At 39.4% G+C, this 13,062-nt stretch overlaps 1 protein-coding gene across 1 annotated transcript in view; it reads right to left on the bottom strand.

The window, feature by feature from the left end:
- The window catches only part of TTC27 (tetratricopeptide repeat domain 27), a gene marked incomplete at its 5' end in the record, with an annotated part of 133,596 nt that overhangs the window by 84,220 nt on the left and 36,314 nt on the right, over positions 1–13,062 (bottom strand). Inside the window, 2 exons of the mRNA XM_081940443.1 lie at positions 231–367; positions 9,368–9,532. Coding sequence (XP_081796569.1) covers positions 231–367; positions 9,368–9,532 — 302 coding nt within the window. The remainder of the gene's footprint in view (positions 1–230; positions 368–9,367; positions 9,533–13,062) is intronic.

The following is a 13,062-nucleotide window of genomic DNA, read 5'->3' as shown; positions in this document are numbered from 1 at the left end:
TGTTCATTTTAATGACATGTAAATCACTTAGAATTTTCGGGGGAGGGGGATGCAAACACATTCATACTTATTTCCAGGTGCATTACAGACTTAATTTCATAGGCAATTAAGTAATAGATAATTAAAGGATGGGGAAAACAAATAGGAGTACAAATAACTCACAAAACAAATGACAATCCACACAAAGGCAGACCCTTCCAAAAGATAGTACTTTTGTTTGATTTAAATACCTTAGTTAAATCTTCTAGCGGAGTAGGTGCTGGACTAAGTTCTCGGTAAGGAAGGACAATGTTATCTTTCCTCTGAACATCTAGTATTAGTTGGGCTACAAATTTTTCCTGAAATCTTGTTCTTTTTCCCAGAGCACCTGCAAAAAACATTACAACAAAATAGAAATTCATCACGAGTACAGAATATATGGATTTGAGATATGCTTTTTATGCACGCAGAATTATATGGGTGTTCTCTGAAGGCTTCTGATCAAAGAACTTTACTTTTTCCAACTTGTTAAAGACAATAATGCACATCTTAATTTTAGGACATGTTAATGCTACCAGAAACTTACATTGTAAAGTAATAACTGAGCTGAAAATAACTTAAACCATTTTGAGTTCCAGGATATGTGGATGATGATGATGATAATGATGATATAAGAAATCATAAAATCTGGTATAAAATATATTAATAGACTGTGCTCTGTATTTCATGATTTTACCAGCATGGTTAAGTAAAATAACTGAAGATTAAAAGCATATATACTTTTTTATGTTTTTAAGAAGAAATGCACAGCACTGAAGTAGTGGCAAAACGCTGTTGCTGTTGTGTTATTTTTTCAGTGACATTTCCCCAAGCAATGATAACAATTTATCAGAAAAAAATATGTACTTAGTTTCCAATAATCTACCAAACTGAGTCTAAAATTACCATAATTAAAAATATTGTATTCCTTTTTTATGTTAACTGCTTCAATTTATTAGTTTTTAAAGATAAAAAATATTTGATAAACTTGAATTGCAGGCAGAGTTATGGCAAAGTTATGGCCCCATGAGAAACTCTATGGCAGTGATGGCGAACCTTTTTTGGCTCGCGTGCCACAAGTGGGGGGAGCGCAGGGGGGTTGATTGCAGGCGTGCCGCACCCATAATGCAACGCGCGCCCCCCCAGTGCGCATGTGCGCACAACGCACGACCCCCCCATTTTTACATGCTTTTTTCGCCCTCCCCAGGATCCAGGGGCTTTATAGGAGCCTGGGGAGGGCGAAAAGAGCCTCCCCCGACCGCCCGGAGGCTTCAGGGACCGTCTCTGAAGCCTTCAGAGCGCTTAAAACCACCCTCCGAGCAAACCGGAAGTGACTTCCGGGTTGCTCGGAGGGTCATTTTAAGCGCTCCGAAGGTGTCAGGGAAGCCTCCGGATGGTCCCTGAAGCCTTCGGAACGCTTAAAACGACCCTCCGAGCAATCCGGAAGTCACTTCTGGTTTGCTCGGAGGGTGGTTTTAAGCGCTCTGAAGGCTTCAGGGATGGTCCCTGAAGCCTCCGGGGGGTCGGGGGAGGCTCTTTTCGCCCTCCCCAGGCTCCTATAAAGCCTCTGGAGCCTGGGGAAGGCGAAAAATAGCTTTTAAAAAGGTGAACTCAGCTGGCCAGCGCGTGCATGCGTGCTGACCAGCTGACAGGGCAGTGCCTCGCGTGCCCTGACAAATGGCTCCGCGTGCCACTTGTGGCACGCGTGCCATAGGTTCGCCATCACTGCTCTATGGTTTAAGATTGGATTGGGCAATCCACACGTCTGCTTCCTTCCACTGGAGTCTATTATGCATAGAGAAGCATCTGGGGAGTCAGTCTCTCCCTGCCTTGTCTCCACATGTATAACATGTCAGGAGCGAGCAGTATAGCCCCAGTATGGCATCTTTTTGCTGGAGAATACCCTACAGCTGCTTTTCTGGTGCCCAGTTGACCAGCTTTTGATCACAGATTATCTGTCCAGGGTTGTAACTGCTGCTACATTTTTGTGCCTTAAAGCAGATTTACTAACAGTAGGGTGTTGCTTTTATCATGTTTCCCATTCTCTCTCTCTCTGATATCTGTAGCATTATCTTGTCCTCTTCCAGTTTTTGAATTGATCTGAAAAGTAGTGATTAACATTAAAAAACAACAACACAAAAGATACAGGTCTAATTGGTTTAAAATCACCAGGGATCAAAATTCTGATTAAAAAAACAAAAAGCAAAATGTGAGATAAAATGGACTGACTTGTTGTAAATGCTGCTGTTGCTTGCAACATTTCGTTCAAATTAAAAAGCTGTGCAAGCAATTTGCTCAGGCTGAAATATGGATAAAAAGCTGAACACGTTCATTTTCAAATCCTGATGAGCCAAATTTCATCTCTCTTTGCACATTCAGCGGCTAGAATTCTTCCAATAACGTTCAGCAATGAAGCTATTTTAAAATTCTCGGTCTTGGGAACTTAAAAGCAACATCAACAGTTCCTTGGTCCCAACCACACGTCCCTAAAATACTGGTAGCAGCTGGAAATAATACCAAGTTTGGCAATTCAACTTCAAATAAGGAAAGAAAAAATTGCTTAGTGGGAGCAAAGCTTATAAATTAATATTACAATAATAATAGTTCTGCCAAAATTGAACTCCATAGTAAAGAATAAATCTTGGGGCTAATTATTGCACCACAAAACCCTTAAATTGTAAATATTACTACTTCCATTTGAATTCTTTTAAGTACAGATTTAAAACAAACTTTTAAAATATTTACACTAACAAAGCTTGTTTAACACCCAAATTGTAAAAACTCTTTTGTCCCTTTTAATCGGGTTGTTGGTTGAATGCTACTGCATACACCTTCTATGTCAAGCAGTTTAACCACTATGTTACATCAAATAATCTAATAATGACATATCCCATTTAATTTCCTTAATCAGGATACCACCACCACAATTAATATTTCAATTTTCTATTATTTTGAATAAAAATGTATAGATCCTTGATCCAGATTTAAAGTACAATTTTATTTAATTTTTGATGGTATATTTTAATAATATGGATAATCCACAATGCATTCTATCTAAAAACATAAATTTGAGATTCCACAGTTGGGGGTTACAATGTACTTTAGTACAATAGCCCTTATACTCTAGGTTTACTAACTGTGGTAATCCAAAGCTTCTCTAGCCCTAGTTTACTTGAATAACCATAATCAAAGCAGTCCATGTTAAGATTTAATATGAGTCATTCCAATCAGAATAGAATATGAAAATGTTAAAATATTCCACACTAACCACATTCTTGGTTCTGAAATCAAAGGAAACAGTGCTATAATGGTAAAGCAAGAAGAAAAGAAACAAAGAAGAAAAAATAGAAAGAGTTTAAAAATGAATCTATGTGTCTCGGAGTCTAAAGACAAAGAATACTGTTCAAGGAACAAATATTTGCCTTTAAAGTCATTGACTGAAGACTCACCAACTCTAGTTTTAGAGCCAAATCATTTTAAACATTTATTATTTCCAGAGATCCATCTCGGGCATAATAATTATAAAAATTACATCAGAAGGAGAAAAAAGTGTAAACCCTTTCCTCTGCCTACTGCAGTTCTGTAGAACATCCTTTCCTTTAAGTATCCTGGGAAGAAATCCCCATTGTATTATACCAAATGTTAGAAAAAATACAGAGCATTTATATAATGTCACAGTTTATCCCATGCTGACTCAAAATACCAATTGGCCAACTTCAAGGAAAATCTTTGAAATCTTGTAGAACATTAAAAACTAAGGGCTGCTTTTATAAACACAGTTGGTGTAGGATATTGAGATCTTCACAGATTAACTTTAGCTTCCCACTGTCTACAGTTTTAATATGTAATTCATTTTAGAACATTGCCAAGAAATTTTGCATAAATTGTCATCCGAAATCAACACTCTAAATAATTTAAAGTACAGATGGTACCACATGCTCCTCAAATTAAGATACATAATTCCTAAGACTTACTTTTCTAGCACAACATTCATACAGTAGGTGATGACATTACATTAAGATGAATACCCTTGTAACTTATTCAAGACATATTTAAACAAATCAAAAATGCATAAAGACTATTTACCTTTTTGGGGGTTTCAGATTAAAACTGTTAAAAAAGGAAGTTATGCATGGAAAGCTAGACCAGTTTTTAGATGTACATTAACTTCACTAAATAAACTCTAATAAGGCATGATATATATTGTGGTCTAGATAGTTCATAATGGGATGGGGAATCTTTGGTTCAAATCTCCATTTGGCCACAAAGATCCCTGTCAAGAGCCAAGGCTCTAACTCTTAGATGATTCTACCTCTCAGGGTTGCTATGATGATAAAATTGAGAGGCCTTAACCCTGTGTACTACCTTAAATTCATTGAGAAATGGTAGGATTAGAACAGTAACAATTAGTAGATGAATAAAATATGGTTGAACTGTGTGTATAGAGGTCAGCTGCTCACATTCAACCATATGTAATGTATTACAGAATGTTTAATCCCACAAATCATAGGAAAAGATAAAAGGAAGCCTGCATATCATCTAGCCAGACAAAACATTGGCTCTTAGAGCCTTTTAATCAGCAAAAGAATGGCATACACACAGAGACAGAAAAAAATATTTCAGTTAATATATCATTAGTTTTATTCATTGTCATAGAATAAAGAGTCAAATCAATAATGAGGCACTTTCAGAAGATAGGGAGTATTTTGCTCAAAAAAAATTGTATATAGCTTTTTGTGTTGGAGAAGCTCCAGTTCTGACAGAAAAAATACCATAAAAACAGAAGCCCAGCAGAAAAATGACTTTTTGAATAAACTGCCTCAATCTAAATTAAATATTTGTTGCAATTAAGAATATCAATGTCTGGGTGTTTTATGCCCCAGGATTCAAGGTATGATGATAACTAACAAAACAGGTTTCTGCTCCTAAATACAAATGATTTGGAAGGAATAATTTGGACCTCGCATGACCACACCATCTCATTTCAGATTTCCATTGTTTTAAGTAGTTGGCTCATAAGGCAACTTTCAAAGCAGCTGACTGGTGTAGACTATAACTTTTGGAACATTGCTTTTTGTCTGTTGCCTGGCCACAGTGATCCTTTCATGAAATTACGATATCTATAATCTGGACATCTATGCTTTTCCACTTTCCAGGAAAGAACATTACTGTATACATCCAAAAATTATTTACTGAAATGTGTTGAGTTTCTATTAGCAAAACACCTAGAATCTTCAGCAGGTGTTCTTTCTCTCCCTCCCCCCTCCCCTCCTCCCTGTGTAATAGGAGACTATTCTATGCCACTAAATAGATGTTTTCTCTCCATCCTCTTGCAGCTTTTTATGAGAATACTGACAATAAACTCTCAACATTCCAAATATGCCTACAGACTAAAGAGTTAGAGAATCCCTACAGAGCATTACTTCTATTTATTAATGGGTATCTAAAGATAAAACACATTCCAGTACTATCAAAATCACTATATCTTAAAATTCAACTATTGCGATTGTTCCACAAATATCAACATTCATGACATATGGTTCAATTTTATAGTTTAAACACACTGGAAAAACTTCTGGGAATAAAGGCACATCGATCTTATTTAGCTTCAGGCTCAGCAAATAAGCTTTTTAAAATATCAACAAATCACCAGTAGATATATTAGAAGAAGAAAATATTTCATGGGGATATCAGAAATAACCATAATAAATGCAATGTAAAAGAGTAATGTCTATGCAAAATTATCTGCTTTTCCCACTATAAACAAAAGAAGATAGATTTCATGTGATCGTCTACAGATGTGTTATATTAAAAACTACTTATTTCTATAATACATTAGCTCGTTTATACTGGAGCCAATCACATCTCAAAATGCCTCCAGATGTAATTTCATACTCAAGGTAAGTTAGAAAAGGTGCCAGAAAATAAGAACCTCTCTACATGTCTATGCAAGTTTGAGAATTCCAGGCACTTTGCTAAACCAACTTTGCTATTTTGTTGGTAGTGACTGGTTGAAAAAACTATTTTCACAGAATCATTAAACTGGAAGGGACCTCAGAGATCAAGTCCAATTTCCTAGTGTAAAATCAGCTAAAATATTTCAAATTTTCTGCCTCTCTTTAAAGACCTCCAGTAAAGGGGGAACATGCCATTTCATAAGGCACCCCCTTCCACTATATCCAACCTAAATCCATCCATCTTTAGTCTATTTGTTCTGGTTGTGGCAGAGAACAAGTCCAGCTCCTCCATTACATGCCAACTGTTTCCATGTCACATCTCCCCTTAATCTTCTCTTCTGCAGGCTAAAGACACCCGTCTTTTTTGTTTCTCACAGGACTTTGTTTTCAGCCCTGCTCACCTACTTAATCATCTTCCCCTGAATGTATTCCGGTTTGTCTATATTCTTTATAGATTGTAATATCCAGAACCAAACTATTCCAAATAGGCCCTGAACAAGACAAAGTACTATGGGACAATTACTTCCTGTGCCTGGGCTCTATATTAATACATTGTAATCTACTAGAATGTGATTATTTCAGTACAGCTAAAGCTATTCTTCTTCCAGATAGCTTTAAAATTGAACTCTGTTAGAAGAGAATGGAATTCATTTAGTTGGAGTCATAAACAAGGATAGCCCTGTCAAAAATGCCTGATGGGACAGGCTGTATGCAATGCAGGAGGAAGATCAGGTTGTTGTGGCCCACCAGAGCTGGCGGCAGACTCGGACAGTGAAGAGGTTGGGGAGGAACATGGGCCAGTTCTGGACCCTGGGGAAGGCTTTAACAAGGGCTCTGCATAGGAGGAAGAGATGTGGCCAGGGCTGTCTGATAGTTGACAGTTATCAGCTACCTTTGGAGTCAGAGATAAGTAGGGCATAAGAACAGCTGGAGCCTGTTCCCGATGTGCGCATGCACAGAGCTGTCAGGAGAAGGGAACAATTCAGGAACAGAGGTCAACTTGGGAGTAAAGGCACAAGTGGATGCTGAATGGCCACTCCCATAGGAAATAAATAGGAGCAAAAGGTGAGTGGTGTGTGCAGGAGACAATTAGTTTGTTTTTTAGTGTGAAGATTTGCTTATCTGAGCCCATGCCTCACAGAGACTCCTTTCATTCCAGCTTGCTGCCGCGGTCCCTTTAACGGCTGGGAGCGGCGCGGCTGACTCAGCGGCGATTCAAATGCGGGCGGCAAGAACAGGCTCTTCGTGCGCTTCCGCACCGCCTGCAGGCTATTTTAGATGTGGCCCTGCGAGCCCCAAGGCTGCCTTTGAGGCCGACACCCCCGCACACCCGGGGACTGGTTAGGACTCTTGGCCCGCGGAGGGGGAGGAAGATTGCCCCCCAGGGCCCTCCCCAACCGCCCGGACAGGGATACTGTCTCCTGGGCCACAGCCTCTGAATTTAGAATTTAAAATATCCAATTACAACCGAATTGAGTTAGTAAGATCTGATTAAATTTTTAAAACAAACTTTTCCTACCTAGGAGCCAAAAATACAGTGCTTGGACCAAAAGACTGAGAGGAAACTGGGAGCCAATGGGAAAGAAGGAAGATTGAAGAATTTCCCTCAGTCTAATGGACCAATCAGGCTGTGACAAAACCCTCATGTGACCCCTCCCTCTACTCTACTGGAAAATATGGAGAGCTCTTCAAATGAGGATTCAAATCTCAGCACTTGCATAGGTGAAGGGAAAACACTTATTTGTTCCCCTGAGACTGAATTCACACCTCTAGCCTTCCAACCCTATCTTCTGGTTAATGAGATGTATTGGTAGCATGTTGTCATAGTTTCTCTTGTGCATGCTAATCCTTTCCATTCTCCATCTTTTCTACCCTGTGGACTGCATCTTAGAGAAATGTGCATATTCTTTTTGAGTTTTCTGTAAAAGAAACTCTTTGGCTATTATCCTTAATGCTGTTTTCCTTCTGCATCAGGCAGTCATAAAGTGCAGAATGGCTGTCAATGGCCAGATGCAATGCACACAATTATGTACCCAAATTATGTACTTTTCAAAACTGTCACACTAGAGCATACAACATTGTCAGCATAATGAGTAGCAACTTAGGTGTGACATAGGAGGCATAATCTTGCTATGTTCAATTTGGTTTCTAAGATTTAATTTGTTTTTTGAGGGTTTTGGGGGCTACAGACTGCAGATAAGTGTCTGGATTATTATTCGAATGGTGTTTTTCACAAAAGGAAGCATTCCTCTTCTCCAGGCCTACTAGAAATATGCAATGCACATTATATTGCTCTTATGACAGGGTATTTGTCTTGCATGTCAATGAAGATAAATGGCATAAATTGGGTTATGGGGACTTCACAAAACTCATTAACCTTTGGGAAAAATACCAAGAACAGATTCTGTATAGGTGTATTTTATTATAGCGCTGGAATTTTCATAATAGATACTGGGTTCAAGCAAAGAGAGTTGGGGAAAGTTAGCAAATTTGCAACTTTGAAGTCACAATACCATATATGAAATTATGTTTGTTACACTCTAACAAAGGGCTGGATGGTTCCCTTCCATTAATGAAAGGAGCCTGGATTCAGCAGAAGCTTCTATAAATGTAAACTGGATTTTCTGCTTTCTCTGCCTTCCATTCGATTACACAGGATGATTAAACAGGTGGTACAGAGATCTAAAAACACTTACTTTTCCTGAATGAGATTCTATTCAGTCTCTCTTAAGTGAATCTATTCAGCTTTAAGGTTCGGCAAACATCTGAGACAGAGATTCAAGGAAAGACTTTCCTTGTCAAGAGGTCAGTTAGCTGTCTTTTAACAACTTTCACCTCAACAACATTTAAACACATTTAAATTAGATCGTGAGTCAAGAAACTATATGCAAATTTATTGCTATAAATTGTTATTATTAGTTTTTGCAAGGCTTGTGCCTATTTTATTTTTATTTTATTTGCGTTTTATTGCTGTTAATTGGTGTATTGGCCTATCTTTTGGTGAAGGATAGATGCAAATTTAGCAAATCAATACAGTTCAAAGGAGGGATGGAGAAATGCCATTTCCTATTACAGAACCCACATAGCCACAAAATTTACTCCAGTGTTTCCAAGACAGATTTGAGAGAGCACATGGGGCAATAAAAAATCCCTCTGCGTGTATAAAAGATTTCAGCCTTCTACAGATTTTCAGAATTTTACTTCAATTTTAGTAAATTGTTGAAATTAATCTAGAATTTTAATAAAGATAATTTCTCAGAGGCACACCAAAAGTATCACAGAGACTGTTGCCCTCTTCAGTATTTTGCCATTTTTTCTTTTTTAAACTGTCAAGTGATGCAGACACAGTTAGGGTTAAAGATTAATATTCAAGAACTTGGAAAAGAACATACCTGTCAACTCAATCTGTAACTTAGTTATGTCTTTAGCTGCAAGGAAATGTTCTTTGGCTTTTTTATACTCATAATAATTCAAAAATGTGTAAGCACATTCTAGATGAAATTGAACAGCAAGATGCCAACATTCATCATCGTTGAATAAAGTCTCAATTTCAAAAACTGGAAAAAAAGGAAAAGAAAGATTAAGAAACAGAATGTGAAGAAAACATAACGAAAAGCAGAAAAATACATACCAGATTCACTACTCCCTAGGCAAATAAACTAAGTTTAAATTGAAAGCGGACCTGCTTGATCTGCATTTTCATACACTGAGTTTTAACTACAAACTTCCCGGTTTGGCAACCTCCAAACCTTGTGAAAAATGATACATAAATAGCCAAGAGCCCCCCCCCCCCCCCACATACACACACACTTTATTCTCTGTTTTAACTTTTGATGGTCAGCATTTATAAGACTATAAAGTCTGAACCCACCTTAGGACCTGCTGAGGCCTAGTTTGAATACCATCATATTCAAATCCACATTCCATTTTTCTGTATAACTTTATATATTTAAGTAGATGTTTTAACTCATAACCATATTTCCATCTGTTTCGTTCCAATATGTACTACAAATGAGTGATGGTATTCAAAAATTTTTACTACCGTTCTGTGGGTGTGGCTTCATGGGCATGGCATCATGGATGTGGCAGGGGAAGGATACTGTAAAATATCCATTTCCTCACAATCAGCTGGGACTCAGGAGGAGGAGAATAGATGGTGGCGGGGCCAGTCAGAGGTGGTATTTACCGGTTCTCCAAACTACTCAAAATTTCTGCTACCGGTTCTCCAGAACTGGTCAGAACCTGCTGAATACCACCTCTGCTACAGATTGTTGCTTAAGGGAAAACATTTTTTCTCTCTGAGAGATGAAGATCCTTATTTTTTGAGACCAAAACCAGTGACTAAGATGCTTGGCAGTTGGTCTGAAGTTGGTGCTCTAAACGTGGTTTCAGAAAATGACAAATACAATTCACCTTAGAGCAAATATTAATCTAGGAAACAATTCTGAGTACAGAAGAGACCAACATATCAGTGGTAAAACATGCTCAAAAGCAAAGGTAAAAGGGAAGGGAGAAAAACTGAACGGAGAGAAAAAGAGAATCTGTTGAACACATGTAATATTTCCAATGTCAGTCTTAATCAATAACTGAAAACTTCTTCATTGCTCCAATATACAAAAAATGACAATCGTGAAAAAAGGCATTATTTTCCTGCAGAGTTTTTTCTTCAAACCCAAATGCAATCATTTGTACTAGAAGCAGTATTTTCTTTTTAAAAAAAAAAATAGGTCTTAAGAATTAAACACTTGACATAAAGTTCACATCTCTAAGAAGATGAAATAAAGACTTATTTTTAGACCAATTTAAAAGAGTGGATGAATTACAGGCATATATTTATCTCCAAATAATCTGTTTTCCCAGAAGTAAAGCAATTTATTTTTAAAGGGTTTTAAAAATTTTCATAACCATTTGGTCAAGGACCCAGATAAGATAAAGAGTAATAAAAATTTATTATAGTCAGAGCACAGAAAACATGTGGCTTTGTATCTGTTTTCAAATCTAAAGGGGAGCTGGATGGGTATGCATACAACATACACACCACATCAGCTGCACAGTGTAGTGGTAAGAGCACCAGTTTTTGATGCAGGAGACTGAGGTTCAAATCCTGGGTGCTACTTACTTTGCCTGCCTACTTCAAATATGAGAGTGACTTGAACTAAGAGAATGATGTCATCTCAGTCACCAGATTAACAAGGTCTGCATCAGACATTTGGAAAATAGGACAATCTGACAATTAGAGGGCTACTGAAATAAACCATACATGGACTAGACGAGTGGTGGGCAACCTTTTTTTACAACTGAGCCAAATCTCGCCAAAACCACAATTGAAATTTATTTTGAGAGCCACATTTTTAAAACCGAAAATACATAGGATGGTACACTGTTTTTAGTTTCAATAAACTCTGGCATTTGAAGCACGCAAGTCTTAAAGCTGTCAAGTTACAAGATCCTTGCACCCCTAACTCTTTAGAAAAAAAAAAAAAACCAGGGGTCTTCAAACCTGACAGCTTGAAGACTTGTGGACTTCAACTCCCAGAATTCTGAGAATTGAAGTCCACCAAGGGCATCAATCATATTAGCCCAGGGATCTGCAAAATTGGCTCTTAAGACTGGTGGACTTCAACTCCCAGAATTCTGAGAATTGAAGTCCACCAGTCTTAAAACAGCCAACTTTGCAGACCCCTGTGTTAGCCCGAAGCCTGGTGCTGGGCCTTGCTCCCCCATTGGTGGAGCCCCAAGAAGCGAGAAGGGAGAAAAAGAGACGGAGGCCAAGGAGCTCCCCCCCCCCAGCAAAAATCTAACCGGGGAGCCGGGCAGTAGCAAATTAGCCAATCATGCGAGGAAAACAAGGTCTGACCGGGTGGGCAGCGAAATTCCAGGGCTCTCTGTTCTAATTCCCCGTGAAAACTGTTGCCTCTGAAGCGTTTGCTCTACTGTTTGAACCTTTAAGCGTCCCTTTCCCTTTTTTCTTTTCGACCCACAATGATTAGGGAGGATCCTGAAGTCGGGTGGGGACGAGAAGCGAGGAGGCAGAAAAAGAAACGGAGGCTAAGGAGCTTCCCCCCCGCCCCCTCCCAGCAAAAATCTAACCGGGGAGCCGGGCGGGCAGTAGCAAATTAGCCAATCATGCGAGGAAAACAAGGTCTGACCGGGTGGGCAGCGAAATTCCAGGGCTCTCTGTTCTAATTCCCCGTGAAAACTGTTGCCTCTGAAGCGTTTGCTCTACTGTTTGAACCTTTAAGCGTCCCTTTCCCTTTTTTCTTTTCGACCCACAATGATTAGGGAGGATCCTGAAGTCGGGTGGGGACGAGAAGCGAGGAGGCAGAAAAAGAAACGGAGGCTAAAGAGCTTCCCCCCGCCCCCTCCCAGCAAAAATCTAACCGGGGAGCCGGGCGGGCAGTAGCAAATTAGCGGATCACCTAATTAGCCGAGCAAATTAGTTAGATTTTTGCTGGGAGGGAGGGGGCGGGGGGGAAGCTCCTTAGCCTCCGTTTCTTTTTCTGCCTCCTCGCTTCTCGTCCCCGCCCGACTTCAGGATCCTCCCTAATCATTGTGGGTCGAAAAGAAAAAAGGGAAAGGGGCGCTTGTTTTGAAGTGCCCGAGAGGAGAGAGGGGAGCGGGCGCCCGGCACACAGAAGAGCCGCATTAAAATGTGTAAAGAGCCGCGTGTGGCTCGCGAGCCGCGGCTTGCCGACCACTGGACTAGACTAAAGAAAACTTGGATTTGATAGAATGATACCACAATAGTAAACCTAATGGGAGAGGGGATATATGAAACATATGAGGGAACTATAGAACGATGGAAGACCTACAAACACACTGATGGAGAGACAGCTAGTTAACCAAAACTTCAAAATAGTGAAGAACAAGCTGCATTCACAATTTGAGATAGACCAACCATACATTACATACTGGACTCAAGATGACCTAGAACAGCGATGGTGAACCTTTTTTTGCTCGTGTGCTATAAGTGGGGGGAGCGCAGGGGGGTCGTGTGCAGGCGTGCCGCACCCATAATGCAATGCGCAACCCCCAATGTGCATGCGTGCACTACAGGCGTGAACCCCCCCCCATTTTTGCATGCTTT

This window comes from Natrix helvetica (genome assembly GCF_964273705.1).
Source record: "Natrix helvetica genome assembly, chromosome: 2".
Taxonomy (NCBI): Eukaryota; Metazoa; Chordata; class Lepidosauria; order Squamata; family Natricidae; genus Natrix; species Natrix helvetica.
Note: the sequence above shows the minus strand (reverse complement) of the source record. Positions and strands in the feature narration are given on the sequence as shown.